The 15,573-nt window shown below is 36.5% G+C and overlaps 1 protein-coding gene across 3 annotated transcripts in view; it reads left to right on the top strand.

The window, feature by feature from the left end:
* Positions 1–15,573, top strand: part of BZW2 (basic leucine zipper and W2 domains 2) — a 57,505-nt gene that overhangs the window by 23,284 nt on the left and 18,648 nt on the right. Inside the window, exons 3-6 of one of the 3 annotated variants that reach the window (XM_065883409.1) lie at positions 2,775–2,951; positions 7,175–7,278; positions 10,433–10,498; positions 14,170–14,305. In XM_065883409.1, the coding sequence (XP_065739481.1) occupies positions 2,775–2,951; positions 7,175–7,278; positions 10,433–10,498; positions 14,170–14,305 (483 nt within the window). The remainder of the gene's footprint in view (positions 1–2,774; positions 2,952–7,174; positions 7,279–10,432; positions 10,499–14,169; positions 14,306–15,573) is intronic. The other 2 variants (XM_065883411.1, XM_065883410.1) reach the window with 2 other exon arrangements.

Genomic DNA, 15,573 nt, shown 5'->3' with positions numbered 1-15,573 from the left:
CTATTTTGTAGGTCTCTGACTTTTTTCCCAGTTTCTAAGAGATATTCTCAGCTTTCTCTTTTAACTCTTCAGTTGAGTTCGTATGTTTTTCTGTCATTTTTCATTTCTAGGAACTTTTTCTTTTAATTCATGAAATGTTTCTTTTTCTATAGCATTCTTTTCTTCTTCTCCTTCTTCTTTTTTTACAGTTGCAATATCTACTTATCTCTAAAGACACATGTGATAGAATTTTTTTTCTTTTTTTAACTTCTGGGTTCATCTTTTGCCCCTCTCTCCCCATATGCAGACTCTGCATAAGGGTGGGGGGAAAGGTGAAATCCTTTGAACTGAATCCTACATACTTTGCCTTTAACCTAGCCTTTTTTTTTTTTTTTACACCTCTTCTGACCTCTAGTTTGCTAGCTTCACATTTTTTCAACAACATATGATCTTTATTTTGTTCAAGATTTTGCTCCAAACTGACCTTCCACAAGATGTCTCCCTAGAGTCTGCTGAGGAGAGGAACTTACCTAATATCTGTACCCCTAAATCCTCTGAAATACTTCAGGGCGTCTACAAAGTCCAAACTGTTTTCAAATTAAATACCGAGATATCATTTGCCCCTTTCACACATTCTCTCATGAGTTTACAGTGGGTGGCCACAGGTTGTGTGATATTGCAACAGATTGCATGCAGCATGTTTGGAACTCTGTCTGCCATTAAGCCAGAAATTAAAGAGCTTTGCAACAGTGTAAAACAGTGCTTCTCTTCTCACTAATATTTTTCATGTAATAAGTAATTTTATGCTCTAATTTCTATAAAGTAAGTATCCATGAATGTAACCTCCATAAACAAGAGCTCTTTGGAATCTTTAATACTTCTGAAGGGCCTCAAGGGGTCATGAAAACAAGAAGGTTGAGAACATCTGCTCTGAAGCTGGATATATAAACGTATATAGCTCACGATATTTTTTAAATATTTAAGTACTCTGGAATAATATATCTTGTTAAAAAAAAAATTCCTCCAGGAAATAACAAGTGTTTGGTGAGGATGTGGAAAAAGGAGAACCCTTGAACAGTATTGGTGGGAATGTAAATTGGTGCAGCCACTATAGAAAACAGTATGGAGGTTCCTTAAAAAATTAAAAATAGAATTACACATGATTCAGCAACTCCACTTCTGGGTATTTATTGGAAGAAAATGAAAACACCAACTCAAAAAGATACATGCACCCCAATGTTCACTGCAGCATTATTTACAATAAGCCAAGATATGGAAACAACCTGTCCATTACTCGGCCATAAAAAGAAGGAAATCCTGTCATTTGTGACTACATGGATGGATCTGGCGGGCATTATGTTAAGTGAAATGAGAAAGGCGAATTCTGTATGATCTCACTTACGTGTGGAATCTTTAAAACAAAAACAACAACAACAAAACAGCTCATGGGGCTTCCCTGGTGGCGCAGTGGTTGAGAGTCCGCCTGCCGATGCAGGGGACACGGGTTCGTGCCCCGGTCCGGGAAGATCCCACATGCCGCGGAGTGGCTGGACCCGTGAGCCATGGCCCCTGAGCCTGCGCGTCCGGAGCCTGTGCTCTGCAACGGGAGAGGCCACAGCAGTGAGAGGCCCGCGTACCGCAAAAAAAAAAAAAAAAAAAAAAAAAACAGCTCATGGATAACAGATTGATGGGTGCCAGAGGCACACTGGTGGGGACGTGGTGGGGAGGGGGCAGTGGGTGAAGGTAGTGGTCAAAATGTACAAACTTCCAATCATAGAATAAGTAATGAGGATGTGATGTACAGCTTAATAACTCTAGTTAATAATACTGTATTGCACAAAACAGAAACAGACTCACAGACTGAGAGAACGAACTTATGGTTATGAGGGGGGAAGGTGGAGGGAGGGGATAGTTTGGGATTGACATGCACACACCGCTATATTTAAAATGGATAACCAACGAGGACCTACTGGATAGCACAGGGCACTCTGCTCAGTGTTATGTGGCAGCCTGGATGGGAGGGGAGTTTGGGGGAGAATGGATACATGTGTATGTATGGCTGAGTCACTTTGGTGTGCCTCTAAAACTATCACAACCTTGTTCATAGGCTATACTCCAATATAAAATTAAAAGTTAAAAAAAATACTGTATTGCATACTTGAAAGTTGCTAAGAAAGATCTTAAAATTTCTCATTACAAGACAAAAATGTGTGACTATGTAGGGTAATGAATGTTAGCTAGACTTATTATGGTGATCATTTTGTAATATATACAAATATCAAATCATATTGTATTCTTGCAACTAATATAATATCATATGTCAATTATATCTCTATTAAAAAAATTTAAAAAGAGATACCCCTCTTGATTTTCTTCCTCCCAATCTTTATTTTGTTTGTTTATATATTCTCCCTTATTCTTAAGTGATTCTCCCCGCATCATTTTCTTTTTCTGTCTTAAGTGGAACAAAATTTTAAGTTTTGATTGTTATATTTTATTGTTTATCAGATAGATAGGGTTAGTAGTTTACATTGGCCTATCCTATGAGTGACACAAATGATCAATCATCAATTTTTTAATGTATTAGAGTGTGGCCCCTTGCAACAGAAATAAATTGCTTGAATAAATATTTAAACAAGGGCTTTAACATGAAAAACTAGTAGAAAAACAGTCATCCTTCAACTTTTAAATAATCATACTATCAAATAAAAACCAGTGAACAAAGGAAATGTATGGTTGTATTTGGGAATATGTTGTGTAAGTAAAAGGATAATTGTATTCTGTATTTATTTTAGATGAGAAAGAGAAATTCGAACCCACAGTCTTCAGGGATACACTCATCCAGGGACTTAATGAAGCTGGTGATGACCTTGAAGCTGTAGCCAAGTTTCTGGACTCTACAGGCTCAAGATTAGATTATCGTCGCTATGCAGACACACTCTTCGATATCCTGGTGGCTGGCAGTATGCTCGGTAAACCATACATTAGAGCACCTTCTTGTAATATTATGTACTTTCAATTCTACTGAAAGATTTTCTTATGAGATAGAATCTTTATAAGCTTACATTTATGATAGTTGGTAAAAAAAATGTAAATGGGAGTCTACAACTTTTGCCTAGATTACGATTTAGAATGGTATTAATGTGGCTATGAAATGATTGTTAGTTAAGAGAGGCTTTTTTAAGTTAAGTTAGTTAACTTAACTTAAGATTGTTAGTTAAGAGAGGATTTTTGTTGACATACAACATGATTGGCCCCTTGACTTTAGGTAAAAGCCAGTTTTTCCATGTGTCCCTAATATTTGAATGTTTCTGGAGTGGACTTACGAGGAGTAATTTCTACAGTAGAGTATAACTTTATGTTTGTCATCTAGATCCTTCCAGTATATATCATTAAATGCCAATTGCCATAGCACTTTTCTTTTGAGTCCCACCCTTTTTTTCTTTTTCTTTCTTTCTTTTTTTTTTTTTTTGATATAGTGAGCAGTGAGATTTAACTGTGTCAACAAATTTAAAAAGAATCCCCATTAAATTTAATTCTCATTAAAATTTATTTTATCCATAGAAAACTGTCTACGAAATATAGTTTAAATCTAGTTTTTAAAAAATTCTTGTAATTGTGAGTGTATAGGTAAAAGGATTAAAGATAGAAGTTTGGAAGTTGTTAAAGATAGATAAAAAGCAAAATAAAAACTATGTCTTATAGAGCAGGGACATCAGGGGAAAAGGCTTCAGAATACTATTTAAGTGGTATGGTATATTGTTCTAAATGTTTATTAGGTATCACAACCACCCATTTTTCCTTTCATAGTTATTCTTAGAACTTGGTTTTCATAATTAGTTCCTATGGTAACCATAAATCACTGGAAATTGTCAGATCCCCAGGCCAGTGACTTTCAGCTGCCTAGGGGCCCTTCGCAAATGTGTGGAAGTGTTTTGGTTGCTACAAAGACTTGGGAGTGGAGGCCAGGTATGCCACCTACTTTGCTATGCAAGGAACATTCAGTACAATGAAAAATTGCCCTGCCCAGCGTGCTGTGAGTGCCTTTCATTGAGAAATGCTGCTTAAGCCAATCTACTTTAAGCCAGGGTGTATACATGCATTTTTAGGTAGAGCTACCCTTTAATTCTTCCCTCTGAGCTCTTAGATCTATCTGTACTGGTACATGGTCCCCTTTACTTTCAGACCCCGTTTTGATCTGAACTGCTTGTTTTCACTGCGTACCAAGTTTATTTTGTTTTATCATTTATGAAAGTCTCAGTTTATCCCTGTAGATAATTCAAGTCCACATATAAAAAGCTCTTTATCGTGTATTCAAATCCCAATACACAGAGATAGCTATTGTTAATATTTTGGTTAATCCTTTCCTAGAAATCTCTTTACCGAAATACATAAACTTTTGAGAATGGGATGATATTATACAAATGTGATACTCTACATGCTGTTTTATATTTACTCTGCAGTATGTTGTTGCCTTTCATGCCCATGAGTGTTATGTTACCTTAGATGATTCTAAAAAGAATGAAAACCATAATTAACAGTGAAGTTGAACCTTTCCTGATGTGATTATTGGCTTTTTCCATTTCCTTAGTTACGGTATACTTTTATCAATGCACTGGTAAATTGTCTGCAAGAATAGTCTTCGGTCGGTTTTGGTTCTTGCCAAAGTCACACATGACTTCATCATTTAATTCAACGCACGCTTTTCAGTTCTTAGCGCCTTCCTGGCAGCACTGTTGACCCTTTCATCATTCGTGAAATGCTTTCCTTTCTTGCCTTACATAGGACCATTTAGACTCCGTCCTACCTCTCTAGATGCCACTTCTCACGTGACTCCTAGGTTTCCATACTTGTCCCCTTACATATGTTTAAAATTATATGCTTTGCATTGATTATCTCAAGACTTCATTTACCATCTCTATAATGATGATCAACAAATTTATATCTGCAGCCTAGATTTCACTCCTTCACACCACACCTATCCATCCAAAAGAGGGGAGGGCAAATGTTTGGTACAACTTATGAGCACAGGCAGTACAACCCCAGATGTCTACTGAGGCCAGACCTATGATATAATGAATAAAGTCAGCCAGCTACATTCTTTTTATATAAACATTTTGTTTACAAATGGAGTATGTAAGAATTTTCTTCACACCTACAAAAATATTTACCTTCCCCTGTTATTCTTGAGACAAGTTACCTTGGTTTTTCAGTCGTACCCTTTGAAGAGTAGATACAATAAATACTTTACTTTTCCCGGGGCTTCCCTGGTGGCACAGTGGTTGTGAATCCGCCTGCCAATGCAGGGGACACGGGTTCGAGCCCTGGTCTGGGAAGATGCCACATGCCACGGAGCAACTAAGCCCATGTGCCACAACTACTGAGCCTGTGCTCTAGATCCCGTGAGCCACAACTACTGAGCCCATATGCCGCAACTACGGAAGCCTACAACCCGTGCTCCACAACGAGAGAAGCCACTGTAATGAGAAGCCCACACACTGCAATGAAGAGTAGCCCCCGCTCTCCGCAACTAGAGAAAGCCCGCGCGCTGCAACGAACACCCAGCACAGCCAAAAATAAATAAATAAAATAAATAAATTTATAAAAAATTTTTTTTAAAAATTCTTTTACTTCTAGTTTGAGAAAAACAGCAGGATCACCAAAATTTTTAGAAATGGCAATTCATACTTCGTCCCGATATCAGGGAACAAAATTTTAAATGTGTGGTGTAGCAATATTATCAATGTGTAACAAATATTTTCTTTTGTAAGGGATTGCAATTTTTAAATCTTACCTCTTAAGAGAAAAGACTATAGTTTCAAAATCAGACTTTTCAGTTATGTAACTTCTATCAGATAGGAATCATTAGCCCAGGGTTTTTAGAAGATTATCATCTTAATAAAATTTTGTTCCAGGTGGTTGTATTCATTACAAAGAGCTAATTAAGTCTTGTGCGTAAATTAATTGCATGAGAATAGACTCCTGAAGGAGCGGACTTTTCTAAAAACTAATTTACTTATAAAACTGTATGCTGGAGCCTGTAAAAAAGTTGGTTATGTGTAGCTCATTTCATCCAAAGATCTGAAATATGACTCAAATCAAAACACTAAAATAAATAGAGTGGCCTATACAAGTGTATACTCTGCAAATACTTGTTGAGTGTGTAATAGTTATTACTCTAACTTGGCTTGCTCAAATTTCTACCCTTATTCTGATAAAGTAGAATCAGAAAACAAAAATACCTAGTGTTCTGACTCCGGTCTTCTAATCAACCAATGTTTGTAATGACCACCATTGAAACTTACAGGAGGAGCCTTTGAATGAGGAAAGTGGAGTAACGGAAAAAAGGCATTCTTTTGGTCTATCCATTTATTCCATGATTACTGTATAGGCCATGGGGAAGAAAGGTTAGAGAGGATAAAATACACTCTTTCCTAGCCAGTGCAACTGCTGGGTGATCAAATACAAATGACAAGGGGTCAGAGTGTATACTGTTCAACCCTGTGTGAATAACTGAGTTGGTGGAGGAGGGAACATTTTTAATGCCTACTGAAGTAGAAACCAGCAAGATCTGTAAAAGCCAGGTCTGGGCAGTTCCAGTATTGGTGAACTGGAGTCCAGCAAAATATCATCAAGCCTAAAAAGTGAATCATGTCCCGATGTGGGAAAACATCAGGAACTGCACTGAGAATAATCAAGTTAAATTCACTGAACAAATGTTATTGTTTAGCTGCCATGGTTAAAGATATACTTTGGAAAGAACCAGACTTGTAGTGGTAGGATCTAGTGAAGGCAAGTATGTAGAACAACAATCTCATCATACACTATGGTAGGAATAGAAAATCGAACAACCACTTTGCATTATGTTAGAAATGTAAACAAATCATAACATGTATGCATCTTTTATAAGTAAATTAGTTTTTAGAAAAGTCACCTCCTTCAGGAGTCTATTTTCATGCAATTAATTTTTGCACAAGGTTTAATTAGCCCTTTGTAATAAATACAACCACCTGTACAAAATTTTATTAAGATGATAATCTAAAAACTGTGTGTGTCTACACATGCACATCATTCTATGAAACTTTATGTGACGTCTACCTTTATCGTTTTCCTTGATGTGCAGGAATTGATCTCTTCTGCAAATGCTCTTCTGATTTCAGCATCGTCCTAATGGTCATTACCTTTCCCTTTTTAGCCCCTGGAGGAACACGCATAGATGATGGTGACAAGACCAAGATGACCAACCACTGTGTGTTTTCAGCAAATGAAGATCACGAAACCATCCGAAACTATGCTCAGGTAGAGCCTGTCACTGAGAGATTGTTGTACTGGAAGGGAAACATTTGAACAGGATTTAGGAAAACATTAGGTTCAGAAATTCTACAGGCCACTTTTTAAATAGGGATATTAGATATCCCTATAGGGATAATCTTAAGCATAGGAAGAGACACTGAATTGCATTCGTAATAATGGACATTAAAGCTTCACCAAAGTAGAGTTTCTTTACCTTTCACCTATAAGAGATAAGGGGAATCATAATTTCTGGAGGAGTATATATTGGTCCAAGCTTTAGGGAGAGCAGTTTAGCACTCTCTTTCAAAACTAAAACTACACATTCCCTTTGACTCAGCAATTCTACTTCGAGGACTTCATCCTGCAGACAGTGGCAGGTGTAAAGTGACGCAAACAGCGGCAGTTATTATAGTGTTGCTTGTAATAATATCAAAGGATGAAAACAATATATAAGTCAATCCATAGAGTTTAGTAATTCATATTAACAGACTCTTGGGTAACTGTTTAAAAGAAAGAGGCAGGAAGATACTTGTAATACATAAAACCGATAAAGGATTCATATCCAGATTAGACAAAGAACTGTAAGTCAATAAGAAAAGGACAAGCAACCTATTAGGAAAAGACTTACAGGCATTTCAGAAAAGAGGAAACACAATTCCTCCAAAAAACAAAGGAAATGAGTTCAAACTCATTGAGAAAATTTCAATAATATCGAGATACCCTTTTGCATTCATTAGATTGGTGAAAATTAAGAAGTATTTAGGCCCTGGTGAAGATCAGGAAGCGGTGGTAGTGTAAAATGGGACAACCTTGTAGACATTACCTTCTAAAGCTGAACATATGTGCATTGTGACCAGCCAGCTTAGGGTTGGTGTGTTCCTATTCTGATTCTTTCACTGACTCTTCTTAAAAGTCAGTTTTTATTCTCATCTAAACCGTGAAGGCAAGTCCCAGGTCAACAAGTCTTCTTGTTTTACACATTTCATTATATATATATATATATATATATATATATATATATGAAAAAGGCCATAGGAATCCCTGGCACCTACGTGATTTCAGATGCTAGAAACTGTCTTTACTTTGTTTATTAAAATGTGTAAGGCATGCTAAGCTGAGTAATTTGGGATATGTGGCCATTAAGAATTTAAACTTCAAAAATTATTATTTTAATCACATGCTATTTTAGCATAGATATTTCTTCCCCTTTTTTATATTTAAGAAATGTGTAATAGATAAAAACCAAGGAAATCTTTAAAAATGGACCAAAAGGTTAAGCACGTGGGTTCAGTGGACGATGTTCTAACCTGTCCTCTCTAAATCTTTGCTTCTACTGTCTTACGTCAATGGCCACAAACACCTTGGGCCAGGTGGATACTGAAGCAGATGTTCTCAATTCAAAAGCTGTTCGTTTAAAATTCTCTCTTGCCTTATGATATATTAGATAAGTTCACTGAGGATCAGAATTACTGAGTTCTGTTCCTGCTCTGATACTTAGTAGCAGTTTCCAGGTCTGTCAATGATGTTAACGCCTGCCTTACCTTCCTCAGAGAATTTTTGTTAGGATTCAATTAATGCAAGTACAAGGTGTATTATTTGCTATTTGAGTCCCACTGGGAAAGAAAGATAAGAAGGCCTGGAAGAAAAATCAGTACTCTACTATTCTCATAAAATTGAAAAGATCTATATAGACTTAACCTCATCATTATTTCTAAATAGGATAGTTTCTTTTACTTATGATTTATTTTTTCATATGGAATATGTATATTTGAAAGAACTTTTGATACATTATTGTTTCTAAGTTTATTAAACATTATTATATACTGATAGACTGACAGAGGTCAATGGGGTAGTCAGGGAGAGAGATTAAATTGAGAAAGGTATTTGAGTGGAAGTTAATTTTATAAGCTGTTAGTTCATTGAAGAGTACTTTGGTAGTATAATGACTTTTGCTTTCATATGTAAACATTTACCTGTGGGGATTTGGATAATCATTCTTGGATAAGGAGAATTCTTTTTCCTGATGATAATCACACTAAGAAATATGTGAGTGCTCGTGTAAGTTGGAAATCACATCTGTGGGACTTCAGTATAGTTTATTTATTTTTTTCCTTATTGCATTATCAATTCCCTCCTGGCTCATTTTTCTTTCCTCATAAAGGGCAACACTATAATTTTTACTCTTGAACTCCATCTTGATCACATTAAGGAAGAAACACAGAGTTTTAGATGAGAGTATATCACGTGGGTATAAGAGAAAAGAATTGTATTCAGAAATCATTTTGACACTTATTAAAATAGTATTTATAAAATCCCCATTTAAATAAGAACATTGTATTAGTCTGTTCGGGCTGCCGTAACAAAATACCACAGACTGGGTGGCTTAAACAAGAGAATATTATTTCTTGCAGTTTGGGAGGCTGGGAAGTCCAAGATCAAGGTGCCAGTGGATTTGGTTCCTTGTGAGGTTTCCTTTCCTGGCTCTTAGAAGACCATCAGTCCTGTCAGACTAGGGCCCCACCCTTATGACCTCACTTAACCCTGTCCCGAAGTCCCTACCTCCAAATGGTCACATTGAGGGCAGGACTTCAACATATGGATTTAGGAGGAACAGGAACTCAATCCATAACAAACATCATTCCTCTTAAAAACAGTCTAGAATTCCACTGGCACAGTTGCAAACCCTGCTTGAGAATTCTAACTAGATTGTGGAGGCCAGTAATCTTTATTGCTCATCTGCTGAAATCATGTTTGTGTTCACCTGGAGTATATTCTCTCCTGAACTCTGATCTCCTCTTCATCATATCCAGCGTGTAAGTGATTCTATCTGTGATCCCCTTAGTTTCAGTTATTTTCAATCTCTGCATCACACAGTTTTAAAATTATATTCATTTCATTTTCATCAAAGTTATTTTTGGTTCTCACCTGTTACATTCTCAAGTGAATCTGTTTTATTCTACATGTGCATTTTGATCCTCTTTTTCCCTCAGGTCATAATAACTCCTTGAAATGCTGATAGTTCTCATACCACAGTCTGAGAATGTTTAACTACACCTTTTTATTAGTGTAGACCCTTGTAGTTAGGGTGAGTTTCTACACCTCCTTCTGTTGCCTTTTAAAATTGTTCACGTGATATTGACTGGTTCTCTTTTATGTTTAGGTCTTCAATAAACTCATCAGGAGATATAAGTATTTGGAAAAGGCATTTGAGGATGAAATGAAAAAGGTAAAAATTCAACTGTAATGCTCTGTTTGCTAAAATGATGAAATGATGAAATGAAGAGGGACAAAAATTTTGTGATGGTCCAGAAGTACCATGGACCTCTTAAGTTTTTAATAAATGTTTGTTGAATGAAGGAATGAGTATGACAGATCATTAGCTAATAGCTGTAGAAAGAAAACGTGATTAGCTTAGAATTTTTCCTTCATGTTTAATGTAAGCCAGCATGCTTTGTTCAAAGGAATAACTTTACAGAATATGTAATTAGTTAAAGCTTGTGAAGAGCATAGCACAGCAGCTAATACTCAGTAAAATTCCTTAATTTTAGAAGATACAGTTTAGCAAAGGGGATAGAAGCACATCTTTGGAAATAGTGTCTGGGTATAAATCTCAGTGGTTTTTCTCATCTATAAAATAGCTGCAATAAAAGTACATACTTTATGGTTGTTGTACTAATAAATGAGATGAGCTGTAAGGTACTTAATACAGTAATTGGCCTCTAATAAGTAGCCAAATAAACAATAGCACCTTATTAAAGAAGCCCTCTTTTCAGAAACTGCAGCATGTTCCTCCTTCTAATTTGGAGCTCCTCTGTATTTATATATAGCAGTCACTACATTAACTTGTTACTCTGATTCTAGGTATATGCCTAAATTATAAACCAAGAGAATAAAGAAATCATCTACTTTGTTACTTTGTTACTTTGCAACATCTACTTTGCTGCTTACCTACTCTTACTTCCCTTTGTTCAAAGCGGTTCCATGTATAATGAAGAACATTTAAACAGTAAAATCATTGTTTTAAATTTACATTCTCCATGACTCAACTTTCACACTTAAAAGAATCCTTCGGCATGGATACATACAACTATATGTATAAAGACGTTCATCACAGTATTGGGATGTAACCTAAATGTTCATGGTGGGAGATGGGTTAATTAAATTATGATCTCTCAATACAGTGGAATAATATGCAGTCATTTAAAGAATGAGGCATAACCACGTGAATTGATAAAAGAAAATGTCTATGATGAATTGTTGAATGAAAAAGCAACCATTTGGTAGAAGTTTAACCTTAGGCAGGTCACTTAAGTTCTTTGTGCCTCAGATTTCTTTGTCTTAAAGCGAGGATCAAGACTTTTGTAATTATTAATACACATGAAGTGTTCAGAAGACTGTCTGCTTCACTTAACAAGTTTGAGCTATTATCAGTGCATAATTCAGTAAAAGCATGTGTATATGCATCTAGTTATTTATAAAATGTAGACATATATAATTGCATTTAGAAATCTGAAAGAACACGTCAGACTGTTAATAATGTTAATTCTAAGGAAATAGGATTAAAGAGGAGATTACTCACATTTTTATATTATTCTGTGTTGTTAGATTTGTTCTACTAGCAGGTATTACTTTTTTTAACATGAAAAAACATTTAAATGGATAAAAGTGGTCCATTATATTGATAGATGTTTAGAAAATAACAAGTGCATCATTAAAATAGAGGGATAGATATGACAAAAAAATGATGTTAAAGCATTCAAATAAACATCTTATCATTTTGCCTAATAATATCACTCATGTTTTTCTTTTAGTTCATTTGAACCTTGAAAACTTTCCATTTGATTCATTTGATGAACATGCTTTCAAGAATTATTTATTTTTCACAGTGTATCCTTTTTTTTTTTTTTTTTTTTTTTTTTTTTTTTTTGCGGTACGCGGGCCTCTCTCTGTTGTGGCCTCTCCCGTTGCGGAGCACAGGCTCCGGACACGCAGGCTCAGGGGCCATGGCTCATGGGTCCAGCCACTCGGCGGCATGTGGGATCTTCCCGGACCAGGGCACGAACCCGTGTCCCCTGCATCGGCAGGCGGACTCTCAACCACTGCACCACCAGGAAAGCCCAGTGTATCCAATTTTTAGAGAAAATTCTGCTGCAATACATGTAGCATCTGATTTTAATGCTGACTAGTATAATTGAGCAATGTGGATATTAATTTTAAGAAAAGATAATTTTTGCACCATTTTGTTATAATTGAGGGGTTTTTTGATGCATATGAGTATATTAATGTGCTTAAACAAGTAGTGTTAATATTTTAATCTTGGGGGCTATTTTTCATTATTTACTTCAATCTTACTTATTTTGATAATAAGAGAAAGAAGCCAGATTAATATAAAGTAGCTACAGTTTTGTCGGTTTTTTTTACCCCATTCCTGGGGCTTACTGGAGCTTTAACCATTGATACCTCCTTCCCTCACTCCCTCTTTTCTTGTGAACTTAGAAAGTGACTTCTTTTTAAATCAGTGAGATTTTAATAGGCATAAATTGGGAGTGAAATGGACTGGTTGGTTCCAGTTCTGCCACTTACTCATCATATAAATATTTGGGGTCACATAACCTCTCTGTAATGTAATAATCCTTTAACTGTTGGGAATGGTAAGTTAATATAGTCCTACCCACTGCACAGAGCTAATGGAATTTCATTGGCCCTAAAACATTTAATAAGCCTTTATTGATGCCAGTGATTTTTTGTCAGTACAGAGTAATGAAAAAGTCAACAGGGCCCCGATAGTGATACTGGGCCCTGGGGAATCTCAGTAACATGCCCAAGGTCTGTTGAAACAGAGAAAATAGCCATGGAATATAAATATAATATAGTCAAAGCCCTAAGTGGAGGAGGGTTAGGAAGGAGGGCATTCTATAAGCCTGGATACTCTTAGAATTCAAAATGGCAAGTGGGGTCTAATCCCCTTTGCTTTGGCTTCCCTTCAACCACTCTGGGGTTGCTACTTTGTTACTTTCCCTACTGCTGGGATAAGAGGATGGCAGCATTGTGACCCAGAAGGACCCAAACAACACTGTCATCCTCTCACTACAAAATCACAGCAGAGGCCTTTACTCTGCTAGGAACTTTTCTTTATCTTACATCCGTCATTACCTCATCACCAGGGCTGGTGGTAAAACTGTATGATCTAGGAAATACCTAGTTTGAATTTCATTTTTGTTTGTTTGTTTATTTATATATCTTTTATTGTTTTTATTTTTTTATTTTAACTTTATTTTTTTATTGAAGTATAGCAGATTTACAATGTTGTGTTGAATCTCATTATTTTAAAAGAGGCATCAAGAACCTAGAAAACCCTTTTTTCACTCAGCAGTCTTGTTTTTAGAAAGTTTTTTATGCTGTGGGCTCAGAAAAGTATATGCTACATGTCAAAGCTTATTGACTCCTGTTTTTTTTTGTTTGTTTGTTTTTTGTTATAACCCAAAGAAGATGGGTAGATGTATTGTAGGATGAGGATGGAGGGGGGAGCATGCATAGAAGTGAAAAACATGAAAGACAATAGTGTATTTCAGAAAACGCTTTGTAATACTTACACTTTGTCATATACAAAGTCGAATGTAAATTATTTATGTGACCCATTTACATTGTTCTCCAAATGTCTGTTTTCCTTCCCATGAATGCTATCTATAGCTTTGTTGTAAGTGAACTTGGAAGAAAGGAACTATGATAACGCATCCAATTTATAATCGAACATATGGGTGTGTCTCCAATGAATAAGAAGTGTGCTGCATAAGACCCACCGGTTGTGTGACGTCTAGCTATGGATGTACATTGTGTGTTATTTTTCTACCTTAGTCCTTTACTTTATAGACATGGTTTCTTTTGTTTGACCCACAGCTTCTCCTCTTCCTTAAAGCCTTTTCTGAAGCAGAGCAGACCAAGTTGGCAATGCTGTCTGGGATTCTGCTGGGCAATGGTAACCTTCCTGCCAACATCCTCACCAGTCTCTTCACTGACAGCTTAGTCAAAGAAGGTATTTATGCTCATTTTCTTACCTGTCAGATGTGAAAAGAAAAGAAAAGCCAAAGATAGAAAAATACCAGTACCTCTTCTTAGTGTTCTCTACTTCCCACCCATCCTCCATGTAAGAGACTTGTGTGTGTGTGTGTGTGTCTTCAAACAATAAGAGAATTGTACATATTTATTGTAGGCAATTAGGAGAAAAAATATGCACACCTATACAAAGACAAATAAAGAATAATAATAAGCTGGAAATTTTGGTTTAAGACTCAATGCCTAGGTCAAATACCCTGAAATTGATCTGGACCAACGTAGATGCTTACTGGCATACTTCGTTGGGACAGTGCTTCATTGTGCAGGACTCTTTTGTGCTTTGTGAGTCATTTAACCTTTTTGCCCTCAGACACAGAATGCCAGCCTAAAACACCCGCCTGCATTTAGCAGAATAGCCAAAAATGGCCCTTCACATTCCTAAATGCCCCCTTAAACTGTTTTTCATTTCCCTGGTTGGGGCCATTCTTCTGAACTGTTTCCCCTCAAGATGTTGTGCTCAGATGTTCATTTTGATCACATTTTTAAGATATTCATTCTGTTTTAGAAGTCCAGGTGGCTGCCTCAGAGTTTTGCTTTAATTTTAAGACATTAAGAGTTTGATGGGCATACATACGATTACTTGATTATAGAATAATACAAAAGTGGGCTTTTTTTCTTGCAGGAGGATGATGATATTCAAATTATAATGCAACACAAAACAAAGAGTTCTTTTTTTCTTAAAAATAAAAGAGCTTTTGTGAAAACATCTGTTTCTTCTTAGAACTTGGTTTTTCTCCTATAAATGTGAAGTCCCAGCCCCATTAATACCTGCAGTGAAATGAGTTATAGTTTCTTGTAGCTGAGAAAAGAATAGTAAACCAGGGCTTCCTTGGTGGCGCAGTGGTTGAGAGTCCGCCTGCCGATGCAGGGGACGCGGCTTCGTGCCCCGGTCCGGGAAGATCCTACATGCCGCAGAGCGACTGGGCCCGTGAGCCATGGCCGCTGAGCCTGCATGTCCGGAGCCTGTGCTCCGCAACGGGAGAGGCCACAACAGTGAGAGGCCCGTGTACCGAAAAAAAATAGTAAACCAAGAGTCAAATGATATTACTTAGAGATTCTCTATAGTTTTCAGGCTCTCTAATTGTTATTAATATATTGTTAATACTATAGCACTTTAAAGTATTCTCCTGAAGAGAATTCATGATCCTTCATGTTTTACTTACGGTGCTAGACATTTTATACTAGGAA

This window comes from Phocoena phocoena, chromosome 9 (genome assembly GCF_963924675.1).
Source record: "Phocoena phocoena chromosome 9, mPhoPho1.1, whole genome shotgun sequence".
NCBI lineage: Eukaryota > Metazoa > Chordata > Mammalia > Artiodactyla > Phocoenidae > Phocoena > Phocoena phocoena.
This window is presented reverse-complemented; position numbering and strand designations above follow the sequence as displayed.